Source organism: Silurus aristotelis, assembly GCF_946808225.1.
Source record: "Silurus aristotelis genome assembly, chromosome: 3".
NCBI lineage: Eukaryota > Metazoa > Chordata > Actinopteri > Siluriformes > Siluridae > Silurus > Silurus aristotelis.
In genome coordinates this window covers 18,715,310-18,730,250 of record NC_139576.1, presented here as the reverse complement: position 1 = coordinate 18,730,250, position 14,941 = coordinate 18,715,310, and the positions used below count along the sequence as shown (strand labels likewise).

At 38.5% G+C, this 14,941-nt stretch overlaps 1 protein-coding gene across 9 annotated transcripts in view; it reads right to left on the bottom strand.

The window, feature by feature from the left end:
* Positions 1 to 8,751: 8,751 nt before the first annotated feature.
* Positions 8,752 to 14,941, bottom strand: part of dgkh (diacylglycerol kinase, eta) — a 49,671-nt gene continuing 43,481 nt past the window's right edge. For 4 of the 9 annotated variants that reach the window (XM_083536504.1, XM_083536503.1, XM_083536507.1 and 1 more), the window contains 7 exons: positions 14,800 to 14,934; positions 14,441 to 14,707; positions 14,245 to 14,337; positions 14,015 to 14,134; positions 12,414 to 12,519; positions 11,110 to 11,240; positions 9,186 to 9,516 (listed from right to left, as the gene is read on the bottom strand). In XM_083536504.1, coding sequence (XP_083392630.1) covers positions 9,430 to 9,516; positions 11,110 to 11,240; positions 12,414 to 12,519; positions 14,015 to 14,134; positions 14,245 to 14,337; positions 14,441 to 14,707; positions 14,800 to 14,934 — 939 coding nt within the window. In that variant the 3' untranslated portion in view covers positions 9,186 to 9,429. Of the gene's footprint in view, positions 9,517 to 11,109; positions 11,241 to 12,413; positions 12,520 to 14,014; positions 14,135 to 14,227; positions 14,338 to 14,440; positions 14,708 to 14,799; positions 14,935 to 14,941 lie in introns of those variants that run through there. The other 5 variants (XM_083536506.1, XM_083536505.1, XM_083536509.1 and 2 more) reach the window with 2 other exon arrangements.

The following is a 14,941-nucleotide window of genomic DNA, read 5'->3' as shown; positions in this document are numbered from 1 at the left end:
TTGTTGTAGAAAGACTGTGGAAGTGGGCATGACTGGTAAGGAGAGACTGTGAAAGTAAGCAAGATTAATGAGGGGAGTCTGAAGGAGTCGGCAGGATTAATAAGGGAGAGTCTGTGGGCGTGGGCAGGAATAATGATGGTAGCCCGAGAGAGGGCACAATTATGAGGGGGAGTCTGTGGGAGTGGGCAGGATTATTAAGGGGAATGTGGGAGTGGGCAGGATTATTGAGGGGAGTCTGTGGGAGTGGGCAGGATTAATGAGGGTAGTCTGAGAGAAGGCATGATTAATGAGGGGAGTCTGAAGAAGTGGGTAGGATTAATGAAGGGAGTCTGAAGGAGTGGGCAGGATTAAAATGAGGATTCCGTGGGAGTGGGCAGGATTAATGAGGGTGGTCTGAGAAAGGCACAATTAATAAGGTGAGTCTGAAGAAGTGGGCAGGATTAAATATGGGAGTCTGAAGAAGTGGGTAGGATTATTGAGGGGAAGTCTGAAAAAGTGGCCAGGATAAATGAGGGTGAGAGTGGGCAGGATTAATGAGGGTAGTCTAAAGAAGTGGGCAGGTTTAAAGAGGGAAGTCTTTGGGTTGGGCAAGATTAATGATGGGAGTCTGAAGAAGTGGGAAGGATTAATAAGGGGAAATCTGTAGGATTGAGCAGGATTAATAAGGGGAGTCTGTGGGTGTAAACAGGATTAATGAAGAGAGTCTTTGAGAGTGGGCAGGATTAAAGACAAGAATCTGAAAAAATGGGTCGGATTAATGAAGAGAGTCTGTGGGAATGGGCAGGATTAATGGGGGACTATATGGGAGTGTTAAGGATTAAGGACAGGAATCTGAAAAATAAGCAGGAGACTCATGAAGAGAGACTGTGGCAGATTACAGAATACCTTTGGAAGCAAGCAGGATTAATAAACACTCCTCTGCACCACTCCAGATGTGAAGGAACCATAGTCTCACATTAGGTGCTAAGTGTTTCTTGTGTTTTCTGTAAAATTTCTGTAAAATAAAAAATTTTTTATTAGCTGATTAGTTTAATATATTATAACAGAAAAAAACATTGAAGCATTGCTGTGTGTGGCCAGTTAGTGGTAAATTATGTGAAAGGCAAATAGAATTATGGTCTAGTAAACTTTTTTGTTAGATACAATTTAAAATACAATTAATTAATAGTGAAAATAATTTGAGTATTTTTTAATAACTTGAGAAGAAAAAAATGTTTCTGCTACTATTGTTTTGTTTTATAGACACTTGCTTTTGTTTTAAAATTGGCAATCATTAGTTTTTCTTAAATTTAAGAATAAATAATCTGCATGTTTATAACATAAGTAAGCAATAAGCAAATGACAACTGCAAGTATATATATATATATATATATATATATATATATATATATATATATATATATATATATATATATATATATATATACAGTGAGGAAAATAAGTATTTGAACACCCTGCTATTTTGCAAGTTCCTCCACTTAGAAATCATGGAGGGGTCTGAAATTGTCATCGTAGGTGCATGTCCACTGTGAGAGACATAATCTAAAAAAAAAAATCCAGAAATCACAATGTATGATTTTTTAACTATTTATTTGTATGATACAGCTGCAAATAAGTATTTAAACACCTGGGAAAGTCAATGTTAATATTTGGTACAGTAGCCTTTATTTGCAATTACAGAGGTCAAACTTTTCCTGTAGTTTTTCACCAGGTTTGCACACACTGCAGGAGGGATTTTGGCCCACTCCTCCACACAGATCTTCTCTAGATCAGTCAGGTTTCTGGCCTGTCGCTGAAAAACACGGCGTTTGAGCTCCCTCCAAAGATTCTCTATTGGGTTTAGGTCTGGAGACTGGCTAGACTACGCCAGAACCTTGATATGCTTCTTACAGAGCCACTCCTTGGTTATCCTGGCTGTGTGCTTTGGGTCATTGTCATGTTGGAAGACCCAGCCTCGACCCATCTTCAATGCTCTAACTGAGGGAAGGAGGTTGTTCCCCAAAATCTCGCAATACATGGCCCCGGTCATCCTCTCCTTAATACAGTGCAGTCGCCCTGTCCCATGTGCAGAAAAACACCCCCAAAGCATGATGCTACCACCACCATGCTTCACAGTAGGGATGGTGTTCTTGGAATGGTACTCATCATTCTTCTTGCTCCAAACACGTGTAGTGGCATTATGACCCAAAAGTTCTATTTTGGTCTCATCTGACCACATGACTTTCTCCCATGACTCCTCTGGATCATCCAAATGGTCATTGCCAAACTTAAGACGTGCCTGGACATGTCCTGGTTTAAGCAGGGGAACCTTCCGTGCCATGCATGATTTCAAACCATGACGTCTTAGTGTATTACCAACAGTAACCTTGGAAACGGTGGTCCCAGCTCTTTTCAGGTCATTGACCAGCTCCTCCCGTGTAGTTCTGGGCTGATTTCTCACTTTCCTTAGGATCATTGAGACCCCACGAGGTGAGATCTTGCATGGAGCCCCAGTCCAAGGGAGACTGACAGTCATGTTTAGCTTCTTCCATTTTCTAATGATTGCTCCAACAGTGGACCTTTTTTCACCAAGCTGCTTGGCAATTTCCCCCGTAGCCCTTTCCAGCCTTGTGGAGGTGTACAATTTTGTCTCTAGTGTCTTTGGACAGCTCTTTGGTCTTAGCCATGTTAGTAGTTGGATTCTTACTGATTGTATGGGGTGGACAGGTGTCTTTATGCAGCAAACGACCTCAAACAGGTGCATATAATTTAGAATAATAAATGTAGTGGAGGTGGACATTTTAAAGGCAGACTAACAGGTCTTTGAGGGTCAGAATTCTAGTTGATAGACCGGTGTTCAAATACTTATTTGCAGCTGTATCATACAAATAAATAGTTTAAAAATCATATATTGTGATTTCTGGATTTTTTTTTTTAGATTATGTCTCTCACAGTGGACATGCACCTACGATGACAATTTCAGACCCCTCCATGATTTCTAAGTGGGAGAACTTGCAAAATAGCAGGGTGTTCAAATACTTATTTTCCTCACTGTATATATATATATATATATACACACACACACACACACACACACACACACACACACACACACACACACACACACACACAGTGGGGCAAAAAAGTATTTAATACACTGCCGAAGTTTTCCCACTTACAAAAAACAGAGAGACCTGTAATTTTCATCATAGGTACACCTCGACTGTGAGAGACAAAATCAGAAATAAAAAAATCCAGAAAATCACATTTTCACACATTTTTTTAATAATGAATTTCCATTTTATTGCATGAAATAATTAATTGATCACCTACCAACCAGCAAGAATTCTGTCTCTTACAGACCCATTAGTTTGTCTTTAAGAAGTCCTCCTATCCTCCACTCATTACCTGTATTAATTGCACCTGTTTGAACTCATTACCTGCATAAAAGACACCTGTCCACACACTCAGTCAATCAGACTCCAACCTCGCCACTATGGGAAAGACCAAAGCTGTCTAAGGACACTAGGGACAAAAATGTAGACCTGCACAAGGCTGGGATGGGCTACAAGTCAATAGGCAAACAGCTTGGTGAGAAGGCAACTGTTGGTGCAATTATTAGAAAATGGAAGAAATTCAAGATGATCTCCTTCGGACTGGGGCTCCATGCAAGATCTCCCCTCATGGGGTATCAGTGATCTTAAGAGAGCTTGGAACACAGGCTCATGTCTCTCTTACCATTAGTAACACACCACACCGTCATGCATTAAAATCCTTCAGCACGTACAAGGTCCCCCTGCATAAGCCAGCACATGTCCAAGCCCACCTGAAGTTTGTCAAAGACCATCTGGATAATCTAGAGGAGGCATGGGAGAAGGTCATGTGGTCAGATGAGACAAAAATAGAACTATTTGGTATAAATGACATTAGCCGTGTTTGAAGGAAAAAGAAAGGATGAGTACACTCCCAAGAACTCCATCCCAACCGTGAAGCATCAAGCTTTGGGGGTGCTTTTCTGCAAAGGGGACAGGACGACTGCACCGTATGGATTAGGCTATCTATCGCAAGATTTTGAGAAACAACCTCCTTCCCTCAGTAAGAGCATTGAAGATGGGTCGTGGCTGGGTCTTCCAGCATGACAAGGACCCCAAACACACAGCCAGGGCAACTAAGGAGTGTCTCCGTAAGAAGCATTTCAAGGTCCTGGAGTGGCCTAGTCAGTCTCCAGACCTGAACCCAATAGAAATCTATGGAGGGAGCTGAAACTCCATGTTGCCCAGCGACAGCCCCAAAACCTGTAAGATCTGGAGAAGACCTGTATGGAGGAGTGGGCCAAAATCCCTGCCGGAGTGTGTGCAAACCTGTTCAAGAACTACGTCTGACCTCTGTAAGTGTAAACTCTGTAAGTGTTTCTGTACCAAATATTAAGTTCTATTTTTCTATTGTATCAAATACTTATTTCATGCAATAAAATTGGAAATAAATTATTTGAAAATCATACAATGTGATTTTTCTGGAATTTTATTTTTTATTTTTTTAGATTCTGCTTTTACATTCTCACAGTTGAGTTGTACCTACGATGAAAATTACAGACCTCTTCATTCTTTGTAAGTGGGAAAACTTCAGGAAAAAATTGTCAGCGTATCAAATACTTATTTGCCCCACTGTGTGTGTGTATATATAATATATATAATAATGTATTTATTTTTAAACAAACATTACTAAATTATTATTAAAACATGTTTAATACTAAATATTTACATTTTGGAACCTGAATGTGGTTAAATTAGAAATAGATATTTCTATTGCTGTTCCTGTTGATAAATTCAGCTGCTTTTCTTAAAAACAAACAACGAATAAATAAATAAAAAAAAAAAAACTCTTTTGGGAGATTTTCTATGTAATTAAATGTTAGAGCCTCACAGACTCTAGTTTCTCTGCACCTTGCCACTATTTAAACAGCATATAGGCAAAGAAGTCATACTGCAACTACTATTAAATCAGTAAGTATGTAACAAATATAGATTATAATGATATCAATTAGGGAAGTTTATTTAATACTAAATTGATTTATTTTATTGCTTACAAGCAAAAATGTACTGTTAACTTGATATAAAAAGTCTACATTGTAATGTTAACTCTATAGTATATAGATTAGTAAACAAACTCAGTAGTCTGCTCCTAAATTATTGGCACCTTTTGTAAAAATTGGTGAATAGAAATATGCATACGGCCAATTAGCATAAGAGTACACAAAAGAATGAGAGAAAACAATCCTTATTTTTCATACTTTTTTCAATTTACCCAACTCTTAAGCAGTCTTAATATTTCACTTTGATATAAATATGTAGCAGCGATTCGTTCTATTTCTTTTCCCCCTTTTTTTCAGTGTAACATTAGGCTAATTAACCCAAAAACGTTTTGCTTTTACATTCTGTACTTCTGGAGATGACTTTCATATGATAAGATTTTTAGTTGTGCATATTCATTTCAATATTTTAAAAACTGGACAACTCAAGAAAGATATCAGACTGAACATGACACCATACATTGTGTATGCATTCAGTTTTATTGAAGAAGTAAGATATTAAGTGGCACCATTTTACCACTTCAAAATGTACAACAAAATTGAGACATTTATTCAATCAGGATACAAAAATACACATCTCGGTGACTTTCATATTGTAATAAATAGTTAATCATGCACCTACGATAAAAAGGCACAGAAAACAGTCACTCAGTAGTCATAAAAATTACCAACTACTTTACCAAAAAAGATCATCCAGAATCAATACAAGTGACTACTGTAACATTATATCCCAATGGTGAAAACACATACACATTTCTTTAATCTTAATAAATATGCAAATGTTGTATATAGCTATACACATAGTTTTACAAATGAAACTGTGCCATTGTAAACACAACGTAAACAAATGAAACTCACATCGCACTTCTCATCATGTCAGCGATATGCGTTAAAGCAGTCATGCTATAAAAAATGTCTTGTCTGAATTGGGTTTCGAAAAAAAGAAAAAAGAAAAAAAGAGTCAGGCAGTATACAGCTTTATGTACACCATCTATAGATAAGCCCAAGTCTTATCAAAAACAAGCTCAGTCTCGTGGATACACTCGTAAGAGCCTGCTAAGAGACAAGATACACATGAACGTGTGCACACGAAGTAACTGCAGTTTGAGAGGAAGACTGCACTTGGGGAAAATGAATGCAAATGAAACCACGTATGAGGCACTGTTATTCTGAGGTCAGTTAACCTGCTACAGTTGAGAAAAGGTAAATCTCTAAGGCCAATTTCTGGAGCAATCTGTTCACTAATTTGCAAAGGTGCTATATTCAGAGGTCATAAGACTATAACAGGAATCTGTATGGCACTACACAATGTTAACACTGCACTGTGGTAGTTTCTAGAAGAAATGCAGTCAGCTGATCACATGTATTTGCATCACTGGACCCAAGACCTAAGATCAGTGTGGGTTAAATCACGTTCTCATTGTCTTTAACTCCTTTAATGGCAATGCATATTTGTTTATGAAGAGTGAAAATAAAAGAAACATTATATTCACTAATATAACAAGTGACATGCTTTGGAACAAAAAAAAAAATTTTAGTTTCCATTAGCACCCTAAAGAGTTCTTTGGGGTTAGACCCTGTTGAGAAAGGCTCTACACTGAAACTTACGAAAGAGGGGTTTCTTTTGAAAAAGTTAGAGTAGAAAACCTTTAGAAAGTTAAAGAACTCATGAGGAAACTGTTATTTCTAAGAGTGTAGCGTGATGAATTACATGACTCAAAAATAACTATGTTGGTTCAAATTAGAAGCACACTGATCAGGCCTCCTCCCTGCTCTCCTAATAAATCCTGACGGTTTTCTACACTCTTAGGCACATTAACCCTCATATTCTAGAGCAGGGGTCACCAGCCTTTTTGAAACTAAGAGCTCATTCTTGGGTACCAATTAATGTGAAGGGCTACCAGTTTGATACACACAGTTTTCAGTTTGGTCTGAAATAACAAATTTGCTCAATTTAACTTTTATTATATGTTAATTTTAATAATTAATGATATGCATCTATGTGAACACACTGATCATGTTAATGATTTCTCATAATAATTATCAACAATGATTTAACAAAGTAGGAAACAGCTATTTTTTAGAAAAGGCCCGCGGTGACCCCTGTTCTAGAGGTTCTGAACACTGTACAGTTTGTTTGAGACAACAACAGTTCAGAAGAGGAAGCAAGTCATCTAATCTGCAGTCAATTGGATGGACATGTTTAAATGACATTTTTAATGTGACATCCAGCTGTACTGCTATTTTTATTTATATATGTCTATAGAATTTACATTAATTGCCTTTTAAATGTATCTTCATACAGAGTGTAAAGGTTTTGAATGCACACTCAATTCTTAATTAAAAATCACTTTGAGAATATATAGGTAATTCTATTATTATTATTATTATTTTTAAGTATTTTTTGGAATCGAAAGTTTACCTAAACCCACACAAAGTGCTCTGCCGCCCCCTTTAGGAAATCTTTAATATGACATAAACCCCAGGAGGAACCAACATGAAGTTAATAAATGACATGACTGAAGGTGGAGAATGAACATCTCATTTCATTATTTTAAAATGAAAATAAAAGAGGCACAGCAGGCAATTCTGCTAGTTCCATAGTGAGTCTAATAGAACATCCAGTTGTCTAACGAATTATCCTGGAAGCACAATTGAATAGAGTGAACCAACGACTTGCTTAAGGAAGATTTTATGAATTTGGAGAGAATATGGCATGTCCACAAGCCCACCTTAAACTAAAATATCTAAAATAACGAGTGCATGAATTGATTTCTTTTTTTGTGTGTGGAAAAACAAATCACATAAAGCTTCATAGAGAAGAAAATGTATCAAAATAAATACAATATTGCACCTTCAATAGAATACAACAGCATTTAACATATAAAGGTGATTACTAAACATTATTATAAATCACATCTGTATTTATGGTGCATTATACACAATCAAATGTGTAAGCTCTATATCATGTGCTAAAATTAATCTATACAAACCATTTCCTTACAACTGGAATTAACAGTAGAGACTGTTTCAACATATTTACAGTGCATATATTAACCAACAAAAACCTCACTTATGCATGTATACCCTGTAATGCCAACAACTTAATACAATTTAAATCTGGGTGTCTTATCAAACTTATCCCTAGTTGGAGGAATTATGAGAAACTTAGGCAAAGCTGCAGATCAACTGCAATATCTTATGACCAACACAAGATTCTTATTGCAAGCAAAATACCTAAATGTTCCAAATAGGCCTACAGTCAAAATGCAGAGAAGTGACTCCGTTATTTCATATCTTAATTTCCACGCTAATAATCTGATATTTAAAATGAACAATTTGTTTTGAATTTGCATACTAATGCAAACTAACGCAAATTAGTAAAAAAAAAAAAAAAAGAAAGAAAAGAAAAGCATGGGGCGCATTCACTGTACTTGTCTCTACTGATATCTTTAAAGAACTGATATTTCTGTCCTAACTGAAAAGAAATCCTACAATAAAGCACACTTTTACAATAAATATGGTACATGACACTGCTCTTTGACACGAAAGTCTCATGCAAACAAATATATAGAAATGAAACAGCAGTCTAATAAGACCACATGGATGCTTCAGTAGTAACAAATGGCATCATACTAAAGTCATATAAAACTTGTTCAAGTGTTAGTTTTGTACAATAATAATAATAATAATAATAATAATAATAAAATTTAATAAAAAAAAAACGACACTAATCATGCAGTGAAATAGATATCCAAAATCAAGCAAATTCAACATGCATCAGAATGTCACCGCTCACTCGACTTGCTTCCCGGCCTGAAAAACCATTTGCTATGCAATTTGAGTGCAACTCTTCAGCAGCCATTTTCCTGTCTCCTTAAAATGTAAACAGTGCTGTCGAAAGAAGAATATTGCTGACACATCACGTCTCGGTCCTACTGTAGCCATCCACCACAAGGCGAAACGCCAGCAAGCTATTACCCGGCCTTGCTTCACCCACAGTGAACACTTTATGGAAGTCCTGTTTTGCTACTTGACTCTTTTTAAGATGCCAGAAGTTGCCTCTGCAATGAGAGTTTGCATACCTGATTGTGCCATCAATGCAATAAGAAATGGCTTTTTTTTTTTTTCCCCGTTTTTGTTTTTGTAAATCGAACAACCTCGTGAAAATATTCAACCACTACGATTCTTTTGGCACCAGCACGCGTACTAAAACAACACATTCGCAGGTACTCTAAAGCTATGCTAAATCACGAGGAGGAAGCCCCCCCCCCCCCCCCCCCCCCTCGTTACCGAGCTCATCCAGACAATGCAGCTGTGTAAAATGTTCACTTCTCTTGAAGGAAAGGACTCCTCGAGCCTCACAGGTCCACCATGGCACTCTTGGCCAGCTCTTTAGTTCCCTGGAGAATTCTCTTCATATGACCCACCTTCGAGATCCCCAGATCCTGTGCAAATAATAATGGCATATTTGCAGTTTGTGAATTACATGTACAGCAAAGAAAGAACATCAATTTGTCAGAGTAGCACTTTTTATTTTATTTACAATAAAGGAGATCTATTTAGGTTGGTGTGTACATACACATTTAACCACGTCAAGTTATTCATGCTTTGAGAACAGGTTAAAAATGATCTAAAAAACTAAATCTATATGTTCATTACTGAATGAATTTGTACTTAAAAATACGATGTATTGGCAAAACTACATGGCAATGCTTCCTCCTTTACTAAAGCAAAATCTGAACACTTTTACACTACCATTCATTTGGTAAAAGGCTTCATACAAATAACAAATTTGCTGCTATCAGAGCTGAAAATATTTATGAATAAAATTATTTTTCACACTAAACAAGCAACAATAATAGCAAACATTTTTTACTGGTTTGTCAACACATGGGATCTGAAAAATCTCTAACCTGAAACAAGAGAAAAAGACCAAATACTAAATTGATGCATTTCACCATTTCCAGGCGTTTTATTCTGGAATGACTATACAATATTGGTCATGTGACTGCAGCTGTATTCTGTGAAGTTTTTTTTCCCCCAGTGTACGAATATTCAAAAATTTAGGTCATTTTTGTCCATTGGCTGGAAGTCTGGTCATTTTTTTAAGGCTACAACATATGTCATATATATTTTATCATTAAGACTGTTGACACATTCACCACAAATAATAAACGTACAATTAATGCTACAGAAACAACATTGGAGAAGCCAGGCTGCAGATGAGGTTTTAAGTAGTGGATGTTTAAGTGATACACACAAGACTTGTCTTTTTGCGCAGTTCTGCTAAGTGTGATTTATGTGACATTTGACACAATACACGTATGAAACCATAATATACTCAACAAGTGCAAATGATAGGAAAATACAATGATGGGAAAATGGTCAATGGTTGGTTTTTTAGATACTGGTTTATTCATTTAGGAACATATTATGTGGCTGTGCGATTGTATTTAGCAGCAGATTTGCACTTGTTTGTTTCATTGAATCGAAACTCTTCTTGTTCCTGCCATGTGACACACACACACCGACGGACAGACACACACATATACTCACACTCTCGCACACGGACGCCTTGTTGTACTCAGGAAATACAAACAAATGCATGCTCATTTACTCTTAGCAACCGACACCAGTGAACTAATGTGTCTATAACACACAACACGAGCTGATGCATGTGTCACACCATGCTGCAGGTGCAGTCACTCTATTTAGATGCCCTCAGTGTGAGCGGATCTCCCCTCTCCACCTTTTCACCTCTCACTGACTCTATTCTCTATTCTAATCTCAACATTTTTCAAAGCTCTATCATGGCAGGGCCACAAACAGTTAGTTAGCATGTAAGTAGGTTCCAGTTTCAAACGACACTCGCACAAAGGAAGCCAAGCAGAGCAGTGCAGCACGAAACAGCAAACGGGGTCAGGTAAAAAGGACAGAAAAGATACAGAGACAGAGTCAGTGAAAGCTAAAGGGAAAGAGATAAAGTTCTGCTTATTCTGAGGAACATTGTGAGGCACGAAAGGGGCATGTGTGTATACCTTCAGGTCCCTCCTCTCCAGATGAAGGAGCTCGGAGCCGCGGATGTCGTGGCGGATGAAGGTGTCTTTGTATTCCCCCAAGCTGAGCTGCTCCAGCCAGGCGCCCACTTCCTCAGTGCCCCACCTCTGAACTACACAAGTCAAGAGCAACAAGGCCCCTTCAGTCTCCAAGCCCGGGACACGCCGCGAAGGACATTAGCAAACAGAGTCATGGGGGCCGAGGTACAAAAAAATAAAACAAAACAACAACAACAACAACAACAACCACACAGGGAGGAAGGAATCAAAAACAGAAAGAGAAGAGACAGAAAGGAGTGGCGGCAGCAGCTGGCTAAAAGAGGGTTAAACAGGTTTTGGTTTGGTACGAAGTCTCTGGTCACTGGCACACATCCAGAGGGTCATTTCTCGCATGCAGGTTATCAGAGTGAGACATTCACCACTGCATTCAGAGCAGACACAAGAGACAGCAGAAGACAGAAAGAACAAGAGAGAGAGAGAGAGAGAAAGAGAGAAAGCAGGGAGGATGGGAGGTTTAAGCCTATGCACCCTGATGATCTATCTCTGGACCCTGAACCATGGTTTCAACTGTCCTCTTCCATCCAGCCATTCACTTGTTCATCCACAGGCCGAAAGCCATGCGTCAGATAGACATTGTTAAGCTTAAACGCTGACATCATCCTCAGAAACACCCAGGGGCTATTTCTTTTAATTGTAAGCAATGATTTATAATCTTTACAGCCTCCTAGAATCCATATAACTGTTTTGAACATTTTCAATTGTTAAGAAGTGCTACCTAACTGACCATTCGCAATTCATACAATTTCAACCTAAATCTACTCGAAATAGGATTTTTGATTTATTTGTGGATGCATGTTGATGGTTTTCCTTTCATGAACTTCTTTGTCCTAGCCGTTTGTGCCTGCTGTTCACGTGTGGACACATGAGACTGTATCTGACTCACAGGACAACAATCATGTACAAAGGAGGTGCAGGATGCTCATGGATGGTTGAGTTGTATTGAGGACGTCACAGAACAAAGAACTCTTGGAAGGGGGGTGGGGGGTTACAGATGCTACATGAAGGTCTATGGCATCAAACATGCCTCACAGCACTGCCGTGATTGATTCAAAAGGTCAGCCACATAATTATTTCACTCTGAACTGTGGCATTGGTAAATAGGGCTATGTTATTCCTCTCAAGTGCAAACCGCAATCGAGCAACCTTATGGTTCAAAAATGCCATCTCCTAATGTCCAGCTATAAAATTCTTGGTGTGTTTAATTTCAGAGCATCACAAAATCTTACCTGACTGTGGGCTGGACTTCTTCAGTGCTTTCTCTTTCTTGAACTTTGGCACAATACGGAACATGCCACTTCGGCTGTTTCTCTTGCCATACTCCAGAGAGTGGTCCTATCACAAACATACAATTCAAGTAAATGTTTCTGAATGTGGGTATGTTGGTGTTTAGCATTTTGGTGTTGGGAAAGCATGTTTAATATGATTATGTGCATGTTAGTAATGGGCATTTTAGTTTTGAAGATGTTGGTCTTTTGAATGTTATGCATGGTGATGGACTGGTGATGTGTGTGTTTCTGATGTTACTATGGACACATTGGGCATGTGGCGGCATGACAGGCATGTTTGAACATATGGGTGATGGACAGGTATGGAATGTTGGCACCGGTCGAGCCGGACATATTGGTGAACACTGGTGGACAGTAAGGAAGTACATTTTCATTTGGGGAGACTTTAACTTCATTTCAAAGTCAAATATCAGACTTTTTACTCAACTACATTTAGTGAAATCAGTCGTTCCTTTTTATTTACGAGTGGAAAAAAATTTAACTCTTCAAACAAGCAGCAAGCCATCAAACAGTGTAGACTGCACGCTCTGTTTTGAACAATTTGAGGGGAATAAATGATGGAAAAAACTCCTGACTTTAACTTATTACAGCACACGTGGCCTTATTTGTGCAATTTTTAAAAGTAGTTCAGAAAGAAGGTTTTGGGCCAATGATAATTTTAATAGATATCAATTAGTGTTTAACTCATTGTTGTGTTAAGAGTAACATTAAGAGTCTTTTCAAACAAACTGTGATTAAGCAAAGAGTCTTGTAATAAAAATTATAATAGGAACATTATAGCCATAAAAAGTCATAGTAGTTTGGATACTTAAGTACATTTGAAAGCCAATAATTCTGTACTTTTACTCGAGTAAACATTTAATAGGAGCACTTTTACTTTTACTGGAGTAATATTTTACAAAGTGTATCTCTACTTTTACTCAAGTACATGCTTTATATTCTTCATCCACCACAGTTGGTGAAGGACATGTATGTGATGTGTACGTTATTTATGGGTGTTGAGCATATCGGTAATGGATAAGTTAGTGATGGACATGCGCATAATGGTAAAAATGTGCTGAATGATGGTGTATACTACAATCTGTCTCACACTATTACACATCACGTGCCTAGAGTTTGTTCTACATCAGTGGTCCCCAACATTTTTTGCGCCACAGACAATATTTTCAAGGACCGGCCTTTAAGGTGTGGCGGATAAATACAACTAAATAAAATAATACGACCGTCATAAAAACTGGTATTTTCTAAATATAATAATAAACGTGAATCCACGGGGTTGTTTTTGTTCTTTTTGCTAGCTTGGGGTTTTGAATTAAGCGGTAATGTATTGTGTTAGCGGCCGGAGCAGCCCCTTTAAGAAGGTAGCAGATGGAGGTAAGACATGTGACCGAGGCATTATGACATGCAATAAAATGGAAATAATGTAAGTTATGCATTCTTTCTGTGCGGCCCGGTACCAATTGACCCACGGACCGATGCCGGTTCACAGCTTGGGGGTTGGGGACCACTGTTTTACATACTCAATAATAAGCTGGGCTCACCTCCTCATCATTGGGCTGGAGAATATAGTAAAGCCATGGGATCTCAGCCAGCTTGCCCAACTCCACCTCAACACACTGCAAAGCACTGGACAATAACTCCTCATCAGGAGGGTCAAGTTGCTGTACAGACACAATCCCACAAAATGAAACAGGACCTAACATTACAGTCATAGACTGCAATGACCATGTAGAAATAAGATGTAAGCACTGAACTTTCAATATTGCCTAACCAATGACACTCGTCCCACTAGAAGCGATTCAGTCTCGTTGTGCAGAGCCTTCACCGTGCTGGTCACCTCAATTGCTGTGTTCCTTGTCAGACTCTAAACAAAACACATACAGCGGAATTTATTAAAACACACCTTCAGTCAAAGCAAATGTACATAAGTTTTTATTATGATGTTTTATATTAAACTGCTACCTCACCTCAGGGAACTTCGGATGAGTTTTGTTGATGGCGTGAGATGCAGCATTGACAGCATGAGCAAGCTCTTGTTCTAAAAGTCCGTTCGTCTTGGCGGCCTCACAGATCCTGGTGATGAGCTCCTCTGCTGCACGCGCACACATCTGCACAAGTGAAGCTTCCTCCTCAGTGGCTAAGTCTACAGAGTGCTGCGAGTACAGGTGTGGCCTCAGTGGAGGCTTGTCATACTTCAACTTGTCCTCCCAGGACTTTAGAGTGTTCTCAAATGCCTGTAGGGGAAAAAAAAAAACGAGAAATTAGACTGCAAGCAGCAGAACCTGAGTTTTTTTTTTCCAGTCTGAACCTGCTCACTGTCACTCACCCTATCTCTGGTAAGCATCTGGGCTCTATTCTTGTGCTGGATCTTAATTACTCCAGGAGGCTGGATCCAGGCTTCTCCATCCACTTGAATAGGCACCCCTTCATCTCCTAGGATGGTAATCTTCACTGTTCGGCACTATAAC